The 19,920-nt window shown below is 48.0% G+C and overlaps 6 protein-coding genes across 6 annotated transcripts; 5 read left to right on the top strand and 1 right to left on the bottom strand.

The window, feature by feature from the left end:
* Positions 1–1,513: 1,513 nt before the first annotated feature.
* Positions 1,514–4,602, bottom strand: HD556DRAFT_1249793 (cation efflux protein; the record flags this gene model as incomplete). Its single annotated transcript, XM_041298876.1, has 13 exons — positions 1,514–1,744; positions 1,799–1,999; positions 2,049–2,675; positions 2,728–2,833; positions 2,888–2,980; positions 3,034–3,127; positions 3,178–3,378; positions 3,434–3,677; positions 3,730–3,981; positions 4,031–4,091; positions 4,147–4,232; positions 4,285–4,483; positions 4,535–4,602. 13 exons carry the CDS (start codon positions 4,600–4,602, stop codon positions 1,514–1,516), a joined length of 2,463 nt encoding a protein of 820 aa, XP_041153007.1.
* Positions 4,603–4,815: 213 nt separating this feature from the next.
* On the top strand, positions 4,816–6,730 carry HD556DRAFT_1422235 (programmed cell death protein 2). Its single transcript, XM_041304515.1, has 5 exons — positions 4,816–5,190; positions 5,258–5,427; positions 5,487–5,619; positions 5,670–6,100; positions 6,152–6,730. Exons 1-5 carry the CDS (start codon positions 5,038–5,040, stop codon positions 6,594–6,596), a joined length of 1,332 nt encoding a protein of 443 aa, XP_041153006.1. The 5' UTR covers positions 4,816–5,037; the 3' UTR covers positions 6,597–6,730.
* Positions 6,731–6,753: 23 nt separating this feature from the next.
* Positions 6,754–9,993, top strand: HD556DRAFT_1422230 (uncharacterized protein). Its single transcript, XM_041304514.1, has 5 exons — positions 6,754–7,187; positions 7,243–8,426; positions 8,479–9,385; positions 9,437–9,464; positions 9,515–9,993. Exons 1-5 carry the CDS (start codon positions 6,897–6,899, stop codon positions 9,679–9,681), a joined length of 2,577 nt encoding a protein of 858 aa, XP_041153005.1. The 5' UTR covers positions 6,754–6,896; the 3' UTR covers positions 9,682–9,993.
* A 1,732-nt stretch (positions 9,994–11,725) lies between these two features.
* On the top strand, positions 11,726–13,571 carry HD556DRAFT_115362 (uncharacterized protein). The gene is made up of 2 exons (XM_041296093.1): positions 11,726–12,206; positions 12,261–13,571. Exons 1-2 carry the CDS (start codon positions 11,821–11,823, stop codon positions 13,267–13,269), a joined length of 1,395 nt encoding a protein of 464 aa, XP_041153004.1. The 5' UTR covers positions 11,726–11,820; the 3' UTR covers positions 13,270–13,571.
* Positions 13,572–15,051: 1,480 nt separating this feature from the next.
* On the top strand, positions 15,052–15,601 carry HD556DRAFT_115415 (uncharacterized protein). Its single transcript, XM_041296094.1, has 2 exons — positions 15,052–15,248; positions 15,310–15,601. The coding sequence occupies exons 1-2, from the start codon at positions 15,166–15,168 to the stop codon at positions 15,560–15,562; spliced, it is 336 nt and encodes a 111-aa protein (XP_041153003.1). The 5' UTR covers positions 15,052–15,165; the 3' UTR covers positions 15,563–15,601.
* Positions 15,602–16,059: 458 nt separating this feature from the next.
* HD556DRAFT_1422196 (fungal-specific transcription factor domain-containing protein) lies at positions 16,060–19,852 on the top strand. Its single transcript, XM_041304513.1, has 15 exons — positions 16,060–16,251; positions 16,305–16,381; positions 16,437–16,464; positions 16,522–16,828; positions 16,885–16,896; positions 16,948–17,174; positions 17,229–17,490; positions 17,547–17,645; positions 17,703–17,712; positions 17,776–17,867; positions 17,929–18,019; positions 18,078–18,323; positions 18,433–18,638; positions 18,707–18,835; positions 18,903–19,852. The coding sequence occupies exons 1-15, from the start codon at positions 16,142–16,144 to the stop codon at positions 19,536–19,538; spliced, it is 2,532 nt and encodes an 843-aa protein (XP_041153002.1). The 5' UTR covers positions 16,060–16,141; the 3' UTR covers positions 19,539–19,852.
* Positions 19,853–19,920: the final 68 nt, after the last annotated feature.

The raw sequence follows: 19,920 nt of genomic DNA, 5'->3' as shown, positions 1-19,920 counted from the left end.
TAGTGGGGCTAGCAAGACAAGACAGGACACGGATAGGACAAGTGCGCAGGAAAATATCAGGTCCACTGCAGCCAAAACGTCGGATCCGCTAGTCAAAGTGTCAGATTGAGTGGGAAGTGATTATTGTGCAACAGGCATTGAACATGAATCGTGAATCAGCTGAATACGAGTCTAGCGTGAGCTTGAGTGCTACACCGCTATTGGGGTATGGGTATATCTATGGGTATGGGTACAGGTACAACCTCTGGCACCCAGGGGTATACCTGTGCAGATCCCTAGACCAGCCTGGCATATATTACCACGGTTGCACAAGTGGTGTAGCCAGGCTGGTTGATCTCAGAGTAGCATGGCAGGGCAAAGTGAGGAGTTTGAAATTTGATAGGTGCCAGTTGTGCCAGAGGTAGTTCCAATCATATAGCACAAGTTATGCAATGTGCATCTGCTCAGAAATTGCACAAGCACCTTGCTTCGAAAGAAACCTTCTCTCTAAGTTGCCATGGAGGGTCTTTCATACAACATGAGGTCCATGACTGTCATCTGCAATCTACGAAGTATTTTGAAGACAGCAAGAATTTTTCCTTCTTCGTCAAGGCTGGAAAGATTGATCAAGGTTCAGGCTGCTGATACATCATCACAGGTGGGTATAACACATGAAATGGAATCATTTTGATTGTCCTAAACAATGATTAGTGCTCCGGCACGATGTACTTGAGAAGATACTGTACTTTTCACGGTACGAATGAAAGAGTTTGCGTTATCGACAAGTGATGTTACCCAAGGCAGCATACCGGCATCTGCCAAATTTCAAATTCCTCGCTTCGCCTGCCAAATCACTCCGAGTTCGACCAGTCTGACTACGTCAATAAATTCTCACCATCTCAAATTGACGCATAGTCAGACTGGTTACGAGTCTAGAGGAGCCCCCCATTTTGGGAAAATGGGGCAGATTCACACACGGGACAAGCACCCAGTATACGAGGCGCATCATATGCAAGCCATGCTACATGCCTCAATTTAAGAACGGAGAGTAAACGACTGCAATGTCACAATAGAGCGCCTCCCTAGCATCGGTTTTCTTGACCAGACTCGTGCGACGCCATCGGTCATCAGTCATCAGCCTTGTACATATGAAGGTGACCTATCGACTGGCGTCTCGCATGAGCACTTGAACTAATTGGATCAGGCCTTGAAGCTTGTACCCTATCAGGAAGTCTGTCATTCGGTATGTCTAGGCTTATTATTATATGTTCCTCACCGTGCTGTCCAAGTTCGTCTCCGAGATCGAACCACTTCCTCTGGTAGAGGATAAAATACGACATGCTCCTCAGAGAATGCGTGCTTCGATGCGGACATCATGATAGATCTATAACTCACATGGTTAGTCTTCTACCAGCAAGACCTGCAAAGCGGAAAAGTTGTTCAGAATATCTGGTCACACACAGTTATGCGAATGAATGCATGGCGTACGATTAATTGTATACAAATATATGCGATGGCGTGGGCTCAGTCCACGTTATCTACTCTCCAACGAGTCTCCCTCTTCTTCCAACTGTATGGTCAACTCTTCAAGCCCCGAAATTCTGCTCCGCAGAAGGGTGTGCACGCGTTCGCGCACACCATCAGTGTCAGGATGTCTGTGCGATGAAAGCGCGAGCTGAATGTGGATCGAACCGATGACGCTTGCCGAGTCTTTAGGCCAGAACTGAGGGGATGAGTAAGAGGCGACGCCATCCACGAGGGCAAGCTATCACGCGAAACGGGTGGTCAGGGTAATTAGATTAAGAGAACTATGTAATACCTCAGAGAGAGCTTGTTGAACTTCTTTCTCGCGGGTCCCCATATCAAGGCTTAGGACCCTACCCGTGTCGATGACCAGCGGTATGACACTTGCTGCGATCATGACCGCGATGAACAACGATGCTATGGGATCGAATATGGTCCATCCATAGAACTGGATGAGGAGGGTCGAGATAATGACACCGACAGAACCGAGCGTGTCCTGTGAAGATCCATCAATACCAGCGTAAAAATACATGACATATGCTCACCGCCATAACGTGCAAGAAAACGCCACGCATGTTGTCACTGTGTCCTTCGTGATGGTGCCCGTGTTCATGTTCGTGGCAGTGATCATGATTATGATCATGATTGCGCGGGCTGTGTTCCGAAGACTCCATCCCGTGGTGGTAGTGATGATGATGGTCATGCTTTAAAGTGCTAGGGTAGCTGGGTGAAATTGGCGAGTCTGCGCCAATGGGGGAAGACAGGGGAAATGGAATGGCAGATGCGACTTGGGCGCCATCAGTGGGTATATGGAGGGAAGGACCTCGAGAGTGAGGCTTGCGGCCACGCATTGAAGAGCCCTCGTGATCCATGGGCAAAGGGGAAGGGGGAGGGTGCGTATGTGCATGATCAGAGTGTGAATGCGAGTCTGAATGAGAATGAGAGTCATGGTCCGAGCAGGGAGATGTGTGATTTGAAGAGTGCCGATGTGAGGAGTGGTTATTTGCATGAGAGTCTTCGTGGGACTGCAGATGTTCACTGAGCTTGGAAATCGCGGGACCATGCAAATGAGCAGCGACCGAGTGACTGTCATTTTCGTGGGCATGGTCACCATGAGTATGCCCATTATATGATTGGTGCTGATGTGCATGTCCGTGACTATGAGAGTGACCCTGTGGCGTTGAGGTTAGAACGAGACAAACCAGTGGAAATATATTAACGAACGTGATGGTGATGAACACCCATGGCATACATGCCAAACAAATTAACACCAAGTCCGAGGGAGCTGATTAATAACAACTGGTTCGTCGTCATTTCCGGAGGGTCCAATCTACAGAGAGTTGACATTTACTAGATCATAACTCGCGACCAATCAGGAACGTACATTCGTTGTATAGCTTCAAAGACGATGAAAACAGATATTAGGATGAGGAATATTCCATTAGCAAATCCTGACAAAGTTTCGATTCGGCCGTATCTGGAGAAGGACTGAATCACTGTGCGGCAGCTTGATATAAGGTATGCACTTACCCGTACGTGAACCTTTCATCTGGAGGCCACTTTGCCATAATTGAGGCTAGTAAGCCGACACCAATAGCCATGCAATCAAAGGCCATATGGATAGCTTGAAAGGGAGTCATCAGCACGTAAAAACCCTGTCATTTTTCGACTCACCGTCAGAGATGAGACCTAAGCTATTTGTCCAAATACCATATAGCATCTGGACTAGCATGAAGGCCAGATTCAACACGAGAAAATAGAATATCTTTCTCGACTCAGGGTCCGAAAGTATCGAGTTCAAATAGAACCGTATAACTTTCGACATTGGAGTACGCGATGGGCCAGATAGTGTAGGATCATTGTCAGGATATATCGCTATATAAAAGGAGGTAAGAACTAGATACCACCAGCATGCGGAATGAATGCTGACAATAATAGAGCATCACCCCCACTAGTAAATCGGTCGAATGTGGGTGCTGTGAAAACCCAAGGAAGCCCATGGCAGTTGCAACAAGGAAGGCGATCGGGTAGGAGACCAAGAACATTTGAGAGGTCTGGGTAGCGTTAAATTGCATGCCAATTGTGTCCGGCGTTAAAAATATCATGGTATATGCCAGAATTGGAAGGACTGCCAAGGAGGTTAGAGGAACGATGGGTGTCGGCGGAAAGTCGAGCTAAATTGATAGAGTGAGGTCATAACAGAAGACCTGAATGTGAACTACATACGAGGGCTTTTCTGAAGGCGTACAACGGGAGTCCAACAAGCGCCGCACCGAGTGTACTGACAGCAGTTGTCAATGTGGGGTTCACAGTTGGAGCCAGGACACCACGAAGATGCTCAAGAGCATAAGTGGATATGCCATGCATAACTAAAGCTCCATAACCAGGAGCAATAATGGAGACGCTGCGTTTAGACAAAAACATATCAGAAGCAAATGAAATCAAAAACGACGAGAAAGTCAGGCTAGGCTTCCACATCTGAAAGGCCTCATGAATAAAACGTTTTGATTGTGTAGAGCAGACTGACCGAAGCGGGGGCTATAAAGGAGTCCACCCACATTGCGGAGAAATGACTGAACAACAATACCCTATATATAAATGAGTCCCGATAACTCCGTGGTTCATTGTCAAGAAACAGCATACCTTGGAGAGGGAAGACGATACAATGCTGTAAATAGGGCTGCTTGCTGCACGAAGAGTAGCAATGACGACACGCCAATTGCTGTCCACTGAGCGTGATCAAGGGTCAAGACAGAAAGTGCTAGATTCTTATATGCGTACCTCTATATTGCCATTCTTCATAAGCTTCCCCGTAAAAGCTTCCCATGTTAGCATACCCAAACCGCCACAAGCCAACACCCTCATAAGCACCCAGAACACTCCCACATCATATGAAAGAAGTAGCTCTTTTGCTGCATAGAGCGACAGCACGAAGATGACATTGGAGGGTAGTATGATTGGTATGAGTCTATTGCTGATTCTGGAATAACTTTCAGGAGTGAGATATCGACACGCGTACTAATCAACTTACGATCCAGTCAACACTCTGGCCGGTTTCAAGCTGATTTTTCGACGTGTTCGGGCATCTGGGGGAGACATCCCAAGGCCAGCGTAAAAGAGCGTGAATATTTTAATAAGTATCAAACAGTTCAACGAAACTCTTTAGTTACTTAGTTTGTTCTTGCATATAATGCTACATAATAGAATTGGCAAATCAAGAAGGACTTTCCCACGATATTTACTTAGTTTGTTCATGTTTGGTCTTCCATATCATATATTGGAAGATTTTATTTGTTTTGCACTCAAGTTCAACGTCGATTACGGTGAGTCCAAGTTCAAAATTATATTTCTCTGGGATGAGCCCTTTAGATGACGAGTCTGAATCCTGCTAGCGTGCGGTTTCCTCACGACAGCATCCATGACGAGTCTTTCAAAATTTACCATTCATGCATATCTGACATTTTTCGTTTTTCTTGTCGATTTCTTGTAGATGCACCTCGCTGACGAAAACTTATTCCAGATTCTACTATCACAATGCCCTCTATTGTCGATGATGATTGGTCTGATTCTGATGATGAGATTGGTGCAGAAGTAGAGACGGCAGTTTTGCTAGGCGTCCCTGATGGCATAATGGAGACAGAGACTGATATCAAAGATGCTGCGGTTTCTCGTATTGGCGGGCATCCTGTACGAGCATGTCTCTTCGATCATGTACGATCAGCTTGTCAATGCAGTTTACTTGATTTTTTTCAAGGCAATACTGCCTTCGAGGGAACCGCCATTTTCCTCATCTCAATGCAAGATCTGTTCGTACCCCATGGAATTGCTTGTACAAGTCTGGTGCCCAGTCGAAGACAGTCCTATGGATAGAGCATTGTACATCTGGGGATGTTCCCGGAGTGCATGTCAGCGAAAGGACGGAAGGTAGGTCTGTACCATTCCATGAAAAAATGGATCATCATTATCTGTGAACTCTGAAATAGCGTTCGTGCTTGGCGTGCTCTGAGACACAACGCAGAGTATGCAGCAAAGCTTGCAAAAAAGTTGGCGAAGAAGCAAGCACAGCAGAAGGCTTCTTCATCTGTAAAGACTGCACCTGCAACTAATCCGTTCGCAGTTGAGTCAAACTTGTGTGATATGTGTACAGTCACTTATTCGACAGCTAGATGCAGGCAAAATCTACTCCTGGTCCCTTTGGATTGGGTGATCACGTATTTGGACAGCCAGCTCCCACAGTCGCCGCCCCCGCAATTGAAGACGAGCCAGAGGACACGTGTGATACGGAAAGCGTCACGTCCGAGTCTTCTGCACATTCATTAATTATTGCGATGGCATCAACAACGATTGATGATTCACCATGGCAAGCCGCTCCATCATTTCCTCCTCTGTACCTCTCAACGACCTCGGAGTATTTGCCTCCCCCGCCCAAAACCAAAATTTCTCAGAGTGCCCACATAGAGGATCCTCCTGATGAGTATCCTAAGGACGGAAAAGATGTAAGCTGGGCATTCGAACCATACGAGAATTCCTTGGAGGTGGACGGTGTATTCGATCGGTTCACGAAGCGAGTGAGCCACACAGGAGAGCAATGTCTCAGGTTAGCCTACACTCGGTTTTTCTATCCGATCATCTGATATTTTGAGTGTAGATATGAACTGAAAGGGATCCCCCTGCCTTTTTCTTCGGACAAAGTGTTCGACAGGTTATTCCCTTTCCCTCCTCAGGACCCTCTTCCAGTGACGAAGGCTGCTTTCAAAGTCATCCCTACCGTTAGACGTTCATACAGCACCACATCAATACCTCCCTGCCCAACGTGCAAAGCGGCGCGCGTCTTCGAATGTCAATTGATGCCCAACCTGATCAACGTCCTCCGGGCCTCAGTCAAGGATGAAGACACGCAGAAGTTGACAGACGAACAAAGGATGAAGGTGGTACAGGAAGTGCTGCAGAAAAAGCTTTCGTCTGATAAGCGAGGTATGGAGTGGGGCACTTGCATGATTTTTTCGTGTGAGAAGGACTGCTGCCTTGATGACTACAGTGGTGACAAGGAATGTTGGAGAGAAGAGCTTGTTCTCGTTCAGTGGGACGACTAAATTTAACAAATATTGTATATCCGTGGTCTTGATTACTTTGCAACATATGCATTGATTGATCCTACTTGTCGCCGGGTCGTTGAGGACCATAATTGAATCAATGATCATGATGTTTAAGCGTGATGGGAATAACGTTATTTGTTTTCTTGTTCGTTGTTTCATAATATTGCTCTTATATGGACCCTATCGTTGTTGACTTGCAGCACGTCCCCGGACGCAGAGATTAGCTTCATCTCACTCTTCGCTTTCGGACTTTTCTTGCTTTGTGTCCCTAATCATTCACTTTGACGCCCTCTAGCGATGCCGCAGACGCTAACTCTACCTCCCGCTGTTATCTTTGAGCCTGACGATGTATCTGAATCTGGTTCAGTATTAACCAGTCAACGATTTCCCCACACCCGTGCCCAATTATTAGCTATAATCCGTCAGCAGAAGGGCGGTGCAGACGGCATTGATGGAGATGGAGACGTAGAGGAATCAATCCGCATCAGCACCTCTTTTGTGACCAAAGTAGCAGGATTTCTTGCTAATGAGCAAGAGGATGAACTTAAAGAATCATTGAAGACTACTTGTGGAGTAGAAGACGACATGGTTAGCTCGTGAAATGCCTGACCTTGCCCCTTTTTTCTGATCTTTCGTCTTCCAGCTCGAACAACATGTCTTAGATTTGATGCATAGACACCACGACGATGTAGCAGGCGTGCCTTTCCTTTTCTTGACTCCAACAAGACGACCATCTCGACCCTCTTCTCGCGCTTCCACCCACTCTGCTGCTCGGTTCATCCCCAACAGACCAGATACCCCCACCTCAGTACCCAACTCTCCTCTTGCTATCGGTTTTCGTAGGCCACATACACCTGCTGGTTCCCCTCTTGTAACTGGAAACGCAACCTCATACATGACTGCACGTAGTGTTTCACCAATGAACTCACCAACACTCGCGCATGCACAAGCACAAGTACATCCTCAGTTCACTTCGAGCCTTCCATCATCGCCAATATCCTCTCCTCGACTTTTGAGTGCAAAAGCAACCGAATTCAAGCCCATTCCCCGGCCCCTATCTGCAGCTGCAGCTTCTTCCGCCTCCGGAACCCTTTCTGGATATAGAACCGAGACACCATCTCCTGACCCGTGGTCCCATAGTCAGCTCAGAGCAACTTCTAACCTTGCCATCGCCGCGCCGTTGGTGCCGGGCGATACTTTACAGCCCCGGGCTGTAACTCCAAGCTCCCTCCGCTCGTCTCTTAGGCCAGGGGAGGACGACGAAGAGGACGACCCATTCGATCCCTTCGCGCCCAACACAGCATCCAACTCCTTCCATCCAATTACAATCACTGACTTTGACCAGTGGATGGATAGTGCCTCAATCTCACCCGATGATCCACTTACACAAAGTTACTACCAGCATGCTTATGATTATGACCCACAGTTCGATGGAACAGTCGATGACGCAGAGGGGACAGGGTACTTGACAGATGGAATGACACCTCTTGATGTCCTTAGCTCGGTGTTCGGATCCACCCTTGCGCCATCCGAGCTTGAAGATGCACTTTCTCAGAACGGCTATGATTTTGACCGTGCTATGGCATGGCTTGTTGATCGCGCTCTGCCTTCTCCACCTCAGCACAGCCAACCTCGTATGCGGTCCATGGGAGGACGAGTGACATTAGTGGCTAGGGATAGTAGCGCAGGGGTAGTTCATGGGGGACGCGGAGACTTCCAAGCCGCCCGAGGTTCTACCAGAGGCAACGGACGACCCGTTTCCGGCGGAAATAGGGTTTGCCGCTATTACCTTGCGGGTGAATGCTTGCGAGCCGATTGCCGCTTCAGGTTTGTTGGTTCTTGTTCTTTTGGGTTATGTCCACCTCATCTTCATTCGCAGTCACGATCTAGAGAGAGCGCTCTGCCGGTTCTGGTTGCGTGGGACCTGTGCCAAACAGGATCAATGTGAATTTTTGCATCACCTTCCCAAAGACGTTGATGTAGCCAGTGTGACTGGTGCATTGTCACGGACTAGTCTCAGCAATTCCAGTACCCGCACTACAAGCCCTCCACCTGATGAGTTTCCAGCTCTAGGACCTGATACTTCTCGTAATCGGAGAGGTTACGGCGCCCGTGGTGGCCATTGGCAACACGATCCCGGTCGCACGAGATTCGCAGCAGCCGTAAAGAGACCAGCTCCTACTCCAGTGCAGGTGGACCGCACAACGGCCACTCGTTCGTCAATCTCATCGAATGCATCTGTGGATAACTTGCACATCCGCACCTCGATTGTGGCGCCAAAGCCATCGCCTCGCATCAAGTTACGTCCCCCGGCGCTATTGCCCACGCTACCCACCGGGGAATCAATCAATGCTTTATATATGTCTTATCGATCTCGAGCACTGCAACTGGGTGCTGCTCGGAATGCGTGCTTATCTCGGGCTGCCGATGCATGGAGACGCGGCGATGGTGCCGCAGCCAAACGATTTAGCAGGGAGGGTCACGATCTCAATGCTAAAATGGGCAATGAGATGACGACAGCGGCTAGTAAACTTGTCAGAGAACGTGCAAAAGTTGCCGAACAAGCTGTGAAGAGCCGAGATCTTGGCTGGTCTGATGATGCCGGAGATCGAACTGCGCGTGGCCGAACCTGTGGAGGAGGTTTGGGAGTATGTCTAGGCATAGCCAGCACCACCACAGGCGGTGATTCGAAATTAACGTCAGAAGAGAGAACCGAATGTATGCTTGATCTTCACGGCTTACATTCGAACGAGGCAACAGACGTTCTCGAAGAATTTTTGCTTGCTGTGAGTACTCCATGCATCAGTCAAATGATCGTTTAATCAAATCAATCTTAGCTCGAGCGGGAACATTTCCTTGGTCTCGGTAGGTGTTCTTTTGCGGAGCTAGTAACTTAACTCATTTTTATGTTTTAGCTTTCCTTATTGTTGGAGAAGAAAAGCACACAGGAACACAGGACGCAGCACGTGGTGCCTCGCGGGCTCGGCTCGCTTCGGGCGTGCGAGAATGGCTTCATCGGTGGGGTTATCCTTGGAGCGAGCGCGATGGCATCATATGTGTAGATGCTCTTACTCACGGTTGAGGACGCGGTTGGTGCAATGTCCACACTACCGGAGGCGGGAGAATGACTCTTTGGCTAAGACTGGTATTTGCTTTGAAATGGAATACTGTGAAGGATAATGTGTTATTGAGCAGATCTATTGAAGGTTGTATGATTGTACAAACAGGGGCAAAAAATGTGATTTTATCTTTTCCCATCTTATGTCGTGTTATACCATTCCATCGGATACTTACTACTTGAAATTGCCTGAACTCCCTAACGATGTGCTTTGCGGTGCCTGTGCGGATAGTTTATACTTATCCCTCATTTTTAATTGATCGAGTCTAGAGTCACTACGCCTGCCGAAGCCAAGAGCCTTTCTACGCTGATGGTGAGTCTATTCCACTGTTAACCAGACGACAAGAGCTGAACTTGAAGACGGTCGCCAAGATGCTGGCTTTGTGCACTGAGCGATCTTGTGTAGGAATCACTTTGCCTGCTAAGTGATATCACATCGGAATCAAGCGCGCTCCCTTCCCACCTGGTGCACATGTTGGAGTCTCGTTACATGAGTCGCGTACTAGTCTATCCGTCACGCAAACGGAGCCATACGTCAGAAACGATCATCCGCGATGTGGAGTCCCAGTATTTTTGATGCGTGGTCAGACCGCATGAGCGGTATTTGCTACGCCCTCTCGGGACCCGAATAGCCCTTTGCATTTGACTGAGATCGTGACATATGAAGACTCGGAGGATGCACTGAAGTGGGGTAGGTGAGTGCATTTTCTTTTGGTTTACAATGCACTCATCCTGCATGACTCACTCTCGTAGGAATGAGATCTTATACATTGTTCCCTGACTTCCTTGTGCGTTTCTCTTATTTCATGATAAAAATGTTTGCTTCCTGTCTACTTTCCAACTTACTCATAATTTATTTTTACCTAGGAATGTGCTAACTTTTCTTTGAAGTGTATAGACACTAAGCTCGAATCCTTCGAGTCTTATCCTACTCCGAGGCGACCCAAATGTTCTAGTGGAGCCTATTGGAGCTTTACATGTCACCCTGACATCAGTTAGTTCCATCCACACGCCTCCAACCAATGACGCCCACTTTTGACTTCCTAGGACGCACAATTAGAACATTCCGGGCATCGGCCTCCATCACATTTGAATAAGATCGTTGCGATGTACATGATACTTATTGCGACACCCCCCGGCGCAGCACCAGATGAGCGACTCGCTTTGGAACGTTCATTTCATTGTCCATACGCCCAAGCGATCACCGCACTGGCACCTTCTGCCAGATGCCAAGCTACTGGTGTCCGAGAAAATATTTGATTCGGTTAGGCCGAGATGGTTATTGGGACACTTGCATAGCCTGTCAAAGATCATCCAGAGCGAGGCCAGGTATGACAGGTACGCCCGTACACTTACTCACTACACTTCTTTCTGAATCTCGAATGGAGTTCCGCGCGAAAGAATGGTATTGGGAGCTCTGTTCACATGGACTTTCATTGCAGCCTCCACCAGGTATCTTCCAATGATGTCAAGGTCCTCGTCCTCATCATTATTCGCCTTATCAATCTCAAATTAATATTCCTGAGGAGTATTACTTCGAACCTCTTCGAATTCGATCCTAGCTAAACGGTCTTACGATCTCACTATTTTGATGTGATGAGATCAATTAGTACTGTGGTCATTGATCGCTTTCAACTTTGATAGTCACCCTCGACCAAGAAACCAACGTTGATTAATTTGTTGGTTTCCTGCTCAGCATAATAAAAACTATTTTCACGGTCACCACGATCGGTGATATATTTACGTCAGGAGTCGAAGCAGTGCGGGGATACGCCGAGGAAGGCTAAGCCTACGGTAGACAGATGTGATAAAGCGTGCGCGCGAATGGCTGTACATCCAAGACTCTCCAGGACTGTGCAACGGCGTCCCTAGCAGACTGACGACAAGCTGTACTCCCCAGTGCAAAACATGACACTCGACGACAATGCATGGTCATTTTCACAGCCACTATCCATAAAAGGCAGGCGTAGTGAAACCCCTTCCCTGACAGTACTACGCGACGTGGCTGCCACCATTCCGAGCCTAACTTGCTACTGGTCCACATGCCAACATAAGCCCTAGCTCACACTTTTAACGATTGACCACGAGTACGTTCCATTAGCCATGGCTACTCACGAGCAAGAACACGACGAACCACCTCGCCCTTTTTCCATCGATCTCAGCTTAGAACTCGAGCGCCAACTCGACAATGAATCAAACCCGAACTCGCCCGTAGATGCCACAGGACGTCCTCATTCCCTGGATTCGCATGTCCTTGCTTCAATCGTCACTCAACTGAGATTGTCACTCGCAGATGTTACACGAGAGCGAGATGAGCTCTCAAAAACAGTTGTTGAAATGCGGACTCGCGAGGCAGGAACTGCGGACATGCTTGAGCATATGACGGAAAAATGCTCGAAGATGCAGGAGGAACTGGATGGTGCTCGTACAAGGATTAAGGATGACGAAGACACGATATCCATACTCAGGACGAAAGTCGAGGAAAGCAGGTTTGTTTCACACCCGTATTGTCTGCACAACGTGCCACTCACAGTGCTTCCCAGGCGTGGCCTCATGCGTCTACAGTCTGAAAATCGACGGGCGAGTCAAGTACCCTCAGCTCTTGACTTGTCTAGAGCGGGTATTCCTTCCTTCAATGGCCCACCGTCCTCTAAGCGTGCATCATTAATTGGATCCACGACTGGGCGTAACAATACCCATAAACGAATATCATCAGTCTCCGACAACGCCCTCGACAGCTCTCATTTAGCATCCCCTATTCCCACTCCAACTCCCGCGACTTTCACCCTTCCTGATGTGCAGAAAAGCAGGTCCCAACAGCCTTCCCACACGAGGAGGATGTCTGGCATGCTCGGTCGTGGGTCACCACCGCAGTCTCTTTTCCCTTCGGAAGAGTCTGCCGAGTTGGAAATGCTGCGCCGGGAACTCAATGCTGTGAAGGCTGAACTTGACGACGTGAAGCATGAGCTGAGTGAAACAAATGAAGCTCGCGAAGCATCAGACACTTGCATCAAAGCTCTACGGGAATTCATTGAAGAGAACCAGGTTGGAGCTGTGCCAAAGGGTCTTCCCCCTTTGCCTGCAGAGGTGAAAAAACCATCACCACCACCACCACCACCAGCTGCTGCTGCTGGGTGGGGATTTAAACTCTGGCGAGCAGATTCTTTGACGCAGAGTCCTGTGTTGGCCTCTCCATCTCCCGCCGCACCCGCCACCCACGCTGTATCACCATCCTTATCATCGCTGACGCCCCCTGTTCCTCTCTCCAAAAAACTGGGCGACTTCTTCGGTACTCGTGCCCCGGCAGTTGCTGCTTCTAAAACGTCACAGCGTGTTGAACAAGAGCCAGTGTACAATGGCATGTCTGATACGTCATCCATCGAGGATTCTGTAGTCGAGCCCATCAGCCCCGCAAGCGAGCGTCCTCGGCCAACTGTATACGTACGAGATGCCACTAGCGTGACATCCGAGTCATCACGCGATCTTGGCAATCTCGAGGGAAAGCTACTTCCCCCAGGTGCCGATGGAACCCTATCCCCTGTTGTCATTTGATTAGTGTACTATAGGCGTTTCTGATTTGGCTCTTCATGGGCCCTCCCTACTAGACATTCGAATTCGTTTTCTAACCTCGAACCCAGTTCAGACGGGAATTTTACAGATACACTTTTTCACAAATATAGCATATACCTCTGTAATGTACATGAGCACGAGGGCGGGAAGGGAAGGGAGAACAGACTATCGCTTACATAAATCACTCGGATGTGTCCTACTCACATGGATAAATCATAAATCACTTCGAAATCGTTCCGAACAACGCACTCTGGAGATAGAAGATGTAAAGATAGGCGAGAGTTTCTATTTCGGACCTTTTTCACACGTTGTCTGAATATAAACCAATTGAGCGCAAGGCTTGGCTTTTGAGCGACTTGGTGCCTTGCTGCTAGAAGTCAGAAGCGGACGCATAACGTTCCCTGTCAGCAAGATGCATACGCAGCCTCCGGAAGTATACTAGGCCCAGTGAAGGCAAATGTTCAGTGAAGCCACGCGTTGATTATTTTTATGCAATATCGAATAGGCTGATGGTCCATGCGCACGTTTGATTTGCAAGAGATAGATAGTTACCAACGGAACGTTGGTGGCGTGCAACCTGAGAAGGATGAGAGAACGGTATGTGTACCATGCGGGTATTCTACCACGAACATTAGGGAAATATGAATATGTCAGCAGGATGTTAACATTTCGACGTCAATTCGACTGCTGCGGAATGGTGGCCAGCTTCGCTCGCATGCCCCTCTTCGACCAGCGAATAGGGTTCACTCATGTCAAGCTAGGTTCTGCTGACGCCACTACTAGCAGCAATGGAAGTAACGTTCAGGGTCGCTGTAAACAATGTATATCGGAAAGTACAGACGTACTAGACACAAGTCGGGAAAGACGACTGTTTCAAACATCCACGGAATTCCAGTCTGTCCGAGGCAGCCCCTAGATGTGATATGGCTAGTCTAGGTGGATACTCATCGATGCATCGCAGAGTTTCAACGACTCATGGTCCGCAAATCGTAATCAGCGCCGATGTAAAGGCATGATCGCGGGAGTGATCAGCTGACCGTGACTCGGTACACCACCAGTCAAGGTAATGCACAGTTCAGCGCCATCAACAAGTGCGTCTTCTCAGCGTGATTTGTCAGTAGCGTGTGGCAGTGTTCGAAGTGTCTGTCAGGCTGAGCAAGCTCAGACTCATGGACACCGGAGGGGCGAAGGTGGACATATTGTTTCGGCTTTCAAAAATGAATAGTGAGTATTCCGTAGTTTTCGTGTGCAGATCTACTGTGATCCATAGAGACCGGAGGATAGTTTTATAAGCTCAGTCGAGGCCGTGACCGTGATTTGCGATGATTGACGCACTTGATCCTTTCAAGATACAAGGCAAAGCGTAAAAAATTCTTGCGACGGGGAGAGATTTCTGCTGTTGGAAATTCAAAAGCGGTGAAAAAAGTGAAACAGTACTTCTCATGGACTAGTCTTGGATGCGGATCTTACTGTTATCATACCATATTATGTGAGGATTGTTGAACGCCGGCCATTGTAGAAGAACACGGATGGGATGAATACTCCCCGGGTGCGTTCGGTTCGACCATCGCGGATGAATATTAATGATGGACTTGGACGATTCGAGTGAGATATATGTGCCAACCGCTGATAAGGCATGCAATTTCCCATGCGTATTCAATTATCACGGACTCCGTAGTACGAAGCCGTCCTGGAATTATCACAGTCTCACATCGATAGGACCATAGGCCGCCACTATGTTGTGCCTGAGGTAGAGGTTTTGTCATGAGAATGCCTTGAGGCACAAGGAGAAGCTAGTGAGCAAAATAGACATGAGTTGATTACATTCCAATATGGTGGAAAGGGAAGTAAGCTCAATCGCAATCGTTGATAGTACAAATGTATAGAATGATCGGGAGATATTGTGAGATACGATTTGTTGGCGCTTTTTTGATATGGCTTCTCAGGCTGGCCATAAACAAATTCCGTGAACTCCATTCCGATTAGTTTATGTGGTATACGGGAGGTATGAATGTCACTCACAGTGCCCTCGTATGTGTACGTTGCATTGGTGTTATTTACTGATGCCACGGCGACTGGGGGGTGTCCTTCTCATCTCGTCATCGCTTGTCTGGCGTCTTCCGTGCTTCTTTTCGGACGCTATGAGCGGTGTCCACTGTCAAATGTCCCAGTGCGTGATCTACTCCACGGACGAATTTTGGACGTCTTGCCGGGGTGCAAGGTTTATGAATGTTTGAGAAAGGCCTGGCCCGTCCTTTTAAGCGAGAGATGTTAGCGGTGACACGTCATGAGTGTCAGATAACAGATGCAACATGGGGTAAGTAGAATCATGCTGTGTACCTCGAAGGCTATTCAAGGGCCATGGTTGCAGCAGATGCATTGCATGTCCCGCGCGTGCTCACTGCCCTCCGAGTCGTAGAACAAATGGGAACCGATTATGATGGTTATGGAAGTCACGGAACGGCGGAAAAAAAGGTTTACCCGCAATGAATTGAAGACTTGTGAATGGCGTAGAATGTATGAACGCCTCGTGTTTTTTTCAATCTTGATAGAAGAATGTATTCTGGAAGTAAAATTACTATGAGGGGGGTCACCAATGTCGTACTGTCACTCCGCGTTCGCCTTATGAGGTCAGCGACGTTCAAATACGTCCGTGCCGAGGGGTCGGCAAGGGGGTCTATAGTCCGTTTAATCCACATTTGGAAATTACAGTACAAACCTGATGTAATAATCAGCGCGGAATTTAGTTGGACATAGTTCGCATACTGAATTGAAAACCATCACACTGTGATAATTATGGCCATCTATCTTCTTCTCTCTTGCCATCAGTCTACATAGCCCTTAGGGCCTCCACATGCTATCCTCCCCAGTTTCTCCAAATCGCATGGAGCAAAATCTCTTTGCTGATGCAGCCAAGAAACGCAGAAAAGGCGCTACTCGCCTTTCGTGTGCAGAATGCAGGCGGTAAGCCACAGTAACGTATGCATAATCATTACTCAACTTTTATCGTTTTACAGTCTAAAGTTGCGCTGTGACAGAGCGATTCCTTGTGGCTCATGCGTGAAACGTGGCTGTGGTGCCATCTGTCCAGATGGTACGACTCCAGCTCAGCTCAATTCAAGCCAACAGGCTGATCATCAATCTCATAGGTTCTTTGACAACCGGCCAGGGGAACAGGTAAGCTGTGCATAGTGTTTCAAGTCGAGTACTATCTGATCATGTCTTCTAATAAAGATTCGTTTTGGCATCAACTCAAGAGCTTCACGAGAAAATATCAGAACTCTGTCAACGTGTCCGGGAATTGGAAGATGCTCTTCGACATTCCCACTCTCTAGTGGCTGCAGACAGGCATCCTCTATTAGCTGATGACTTATTGAAAATCAAATCACCTTTGCAGCGCGAGCCCCCAAGTAACAGAAACATGCCTCGATGCGAAGCCAAGGAAGAAGAGCAGAACGGCGAGGTTGTTGACGCTTTTGGTTCCTTATCGATCAATGCTTCTGGTGGTGCAAAATACTTTGGCTCCATTGCCAACTCCTGGGTACGTGAATACTCATTCAACGAGGTTATTGCTACGTCTGATTACGAGTGCTCCAGTATTTCTTACAGGTCTGTCCAAGTGGTCAAACTTACCCCTAATAAATTTCTAAATATCTGCAGAATGAAGCAAACGAAGATCACGAGACTGATGGTGATCGTCTTGCTGCACTTCAAACCGTCCTTCCCCCCGATATTCTCGCACGAAGTGGCGCGTTCCCAATTCTACCCTCATCACACACATCTATTCATGTTGAGAACGTGCGACTAAGAGACCTCTGCTGGTACCTTCCGGAGCACGCCAAAGCTCAAGAGATATGTCAGACCTACTATCGCCTAGGTGCATGGATGTCTGTTCGCTTTCTTCTATCATAGTGAAAATAATTCTGATTTTTCCTCGGAAGGTACACTCCCATAAGCCAACTGTGCTTCTACGAAGATATATATCCCCAATTTTACACCCCCAATGCCGGCCCGCCCTCCGATGATCCCCTTCTATCACACAAATTGTCTCTCGTCTTCATGGTTCTCGCGATCGGTACCCTCATGGATGTACACCAACCAGCCTATAATGTCGAAGCCGAGAAATATCACCAATTAGCTCGGGCTGCGCTATTCCAGAGCTCACTGTTTGAAGATCCGACTATTAATGCCGTTCAAGCTCTTGTAAGCATACCACGAGGAATTTTCGGATCATATCCTACTTACACATACGATTTCAGTTTCTCATGACTTTTTACCTTTTTATGTCGGACCGACATGGTTCCAATTCTGGCGCACGGTGGGCTATTATGGGAATAGCTATCAAAGTGGCGCAAAGTGTAAGCCATACATAGCCAAGGGCCCTGGTTTATTATGCTCACCTGGTCGCTTGGCAGATTGGCCTGCGTACGTAATGTTATCGCACCCCAATGAGGTTTGAGGTACTGACGTTACATTCTCATCCGTTAGACCGAGATCCCAGTCGATGGGGAGTGGATCAAAAGGAGACTCTGCGTCGCAGAGAGCTCTTCTGGGAACTATACACATACGACTCGTGGCAGGTACGCCCCCATTTGGCATCGTGAGTACTGTTGATTACTTATGGGAGAACGATGTTCGCAGTGTCTTACCTTTGGTCGACCGGTATCATTCTACACGGCCCATATGGACTGCAAAATGCCATACTCAACAGATGCGTCAGAGGAAAACATTTGTAAGCTCTTACTCCACGGGGATATTTTCTCTTCGATGACCATTACATCACTTTCCAGTCCATGCTTGGAAACACCGTTTCGCTTCAGAGTGCATGAGTGTTGTTCACGACCAGGCTTTTGGTGCCAAAACACCGACGTATGCCACAGTCCTCCAGCTTGACCGCAAACTCCGTGCCTTCCCTGTTCCCTCAGCGCTGCAGGTTGCCGGTTTTGGCGTCTCCACAGGACCGGCTGACACACATTATTCAGAAAGTGTGATGCTCATGTTGCAACGCCATATCGTATTGGCTATTCGGGAAATGAGTGAGTTATTTTTGCAACCTAACTTTGATGATATCGCGGAACTTGTTTCTTGTTGATATATCGAGGAAGGGCGCGCAGCACATGAGTCTAACAGTGCCTCCTCCATCAGATCTTCTATACCTCCACAGAAGTTTCTTTGCACGTGCCGTAACTGACCATCCAAAAGACCCATTGGGAAGTCCCTATGGTACCTCAGTCATCGCTGCTTATCGCAGTGCGGGCTCGCTCGTTGCCCTCATGCGCAACCTTCATACTCAACTAAAGGAGCCGAGCGAGCGTATCTGGTTCCTTTGGGGTCACCTGTTCTCTTGCGCTGTATGTATCTTGGACCCTCTTGGACCTCTACAAATGGCATTAATCCTCACACATCTTTTTATTTATAGATCGTACTAGGGTCTGTGGTAACCAGATGTCCATCCATGAGTTTAGCCCCTTCGGCGTTGGTGCAATTGGATTCTGCTTGTGAGTTATTCTCGAAGGCGGCTAGGGGTTTCCGTGCACAGTCCGTATTGGTAAGTCCTCTGCATCTATACCCACTATAGGCATGTGTTGTGAATGCTTACTGACGGTTTCCAACAGGAGGTGATGCTCGGCTTGCGCGAGAAAGCTCATCTATGCCTCAATGAGCATCGGAAGGGTAAAGTTTCGCCGCTTACTCGTCAACCATCTGAGCCATACTCGCCGTATGACGACGAAGATGAACTGGCTACGCTCGGAGGGAAGACACGTTTGGTCGCGAAAAAGGATTCACTATCAGCCTCATCCTCGCCCGCGGCAGTCTTTGATCGCTCTCCCACATCTATGAATCCCGTAGTTCCTCTCCCCCTCATTTCAGGAAACGCGCATCAAGCGGTGCATCCGAACGTTCTGGCTTACCTACAGACTTTCCCGACCACAGGACAATCGCATAACACAGGCCCGACATATGTAGATTCATCGGCGTATAGCATGACCCCTGTCAAAGAAAACACGCCTCATTATTCGGAAAATTCGGGATACAGTGACTCTCAGACACCGATGCAGTCCATGGAGCTTGTTGCAGGGCAGTTTCCCAGCTATTTCTCTGTGTTCGATTATGGACTCAGTAGCGAGGCCAATTACTCGCAAATGAACGGGCAAATATCGACAAGTACACGCCGAGAGTCTCCAGAAAATACGATGCACAACACTTGGCAAGAGTTTGTGGCACAAAGCGGTCTCGGGATGGGGTCGTAGTGTTCATGGGCGTCAGACGAAGGAGGAAATTTCACGTCCTGCCTATCGTGACGCTCGGGCGAGTCCACGGGTTGATACCGCCCGCTTCCTGCTTTTTCTGATGAACTATATATATACGATATTACATTGGGGTAAGATGTACATATACTATTAGGTGTCTCGTCTCATATACTGTTTGTCACGATATAGTTGTCCTTCTTGTTCTATAGCATTTGTACTTTTGATATTCTTCTCATTAGCGTTCTTGTATGATATCTCATCATTTCTTGATCACTTGGTGTCATGTGGCCGGAGCATTGTTTAGTCTTGTTTGGCAGTCGAGGGACAACTGTGACCAAGTCGTACACACCGCCACAACTGGGGAAATAACTCTTCATATTTC

Source organism: Suillus plorans (genome assembly GCF_016647745.1).
Source record: "Suillus plorans strain S12 chromosome Unknown HD556scaffold_109, whole genome shotgun sequence".
Classification (NCBI taxonomy): domain Eukaryota; kingdom Fungi; phylum Basidiomycota; class Agaricomycetes; order Boletales; family Suillaceae; genus Suillus; species Suillus plorans.
This window is presented reverse-complemented; position numbering and strand designations above follow the sequence as displayed.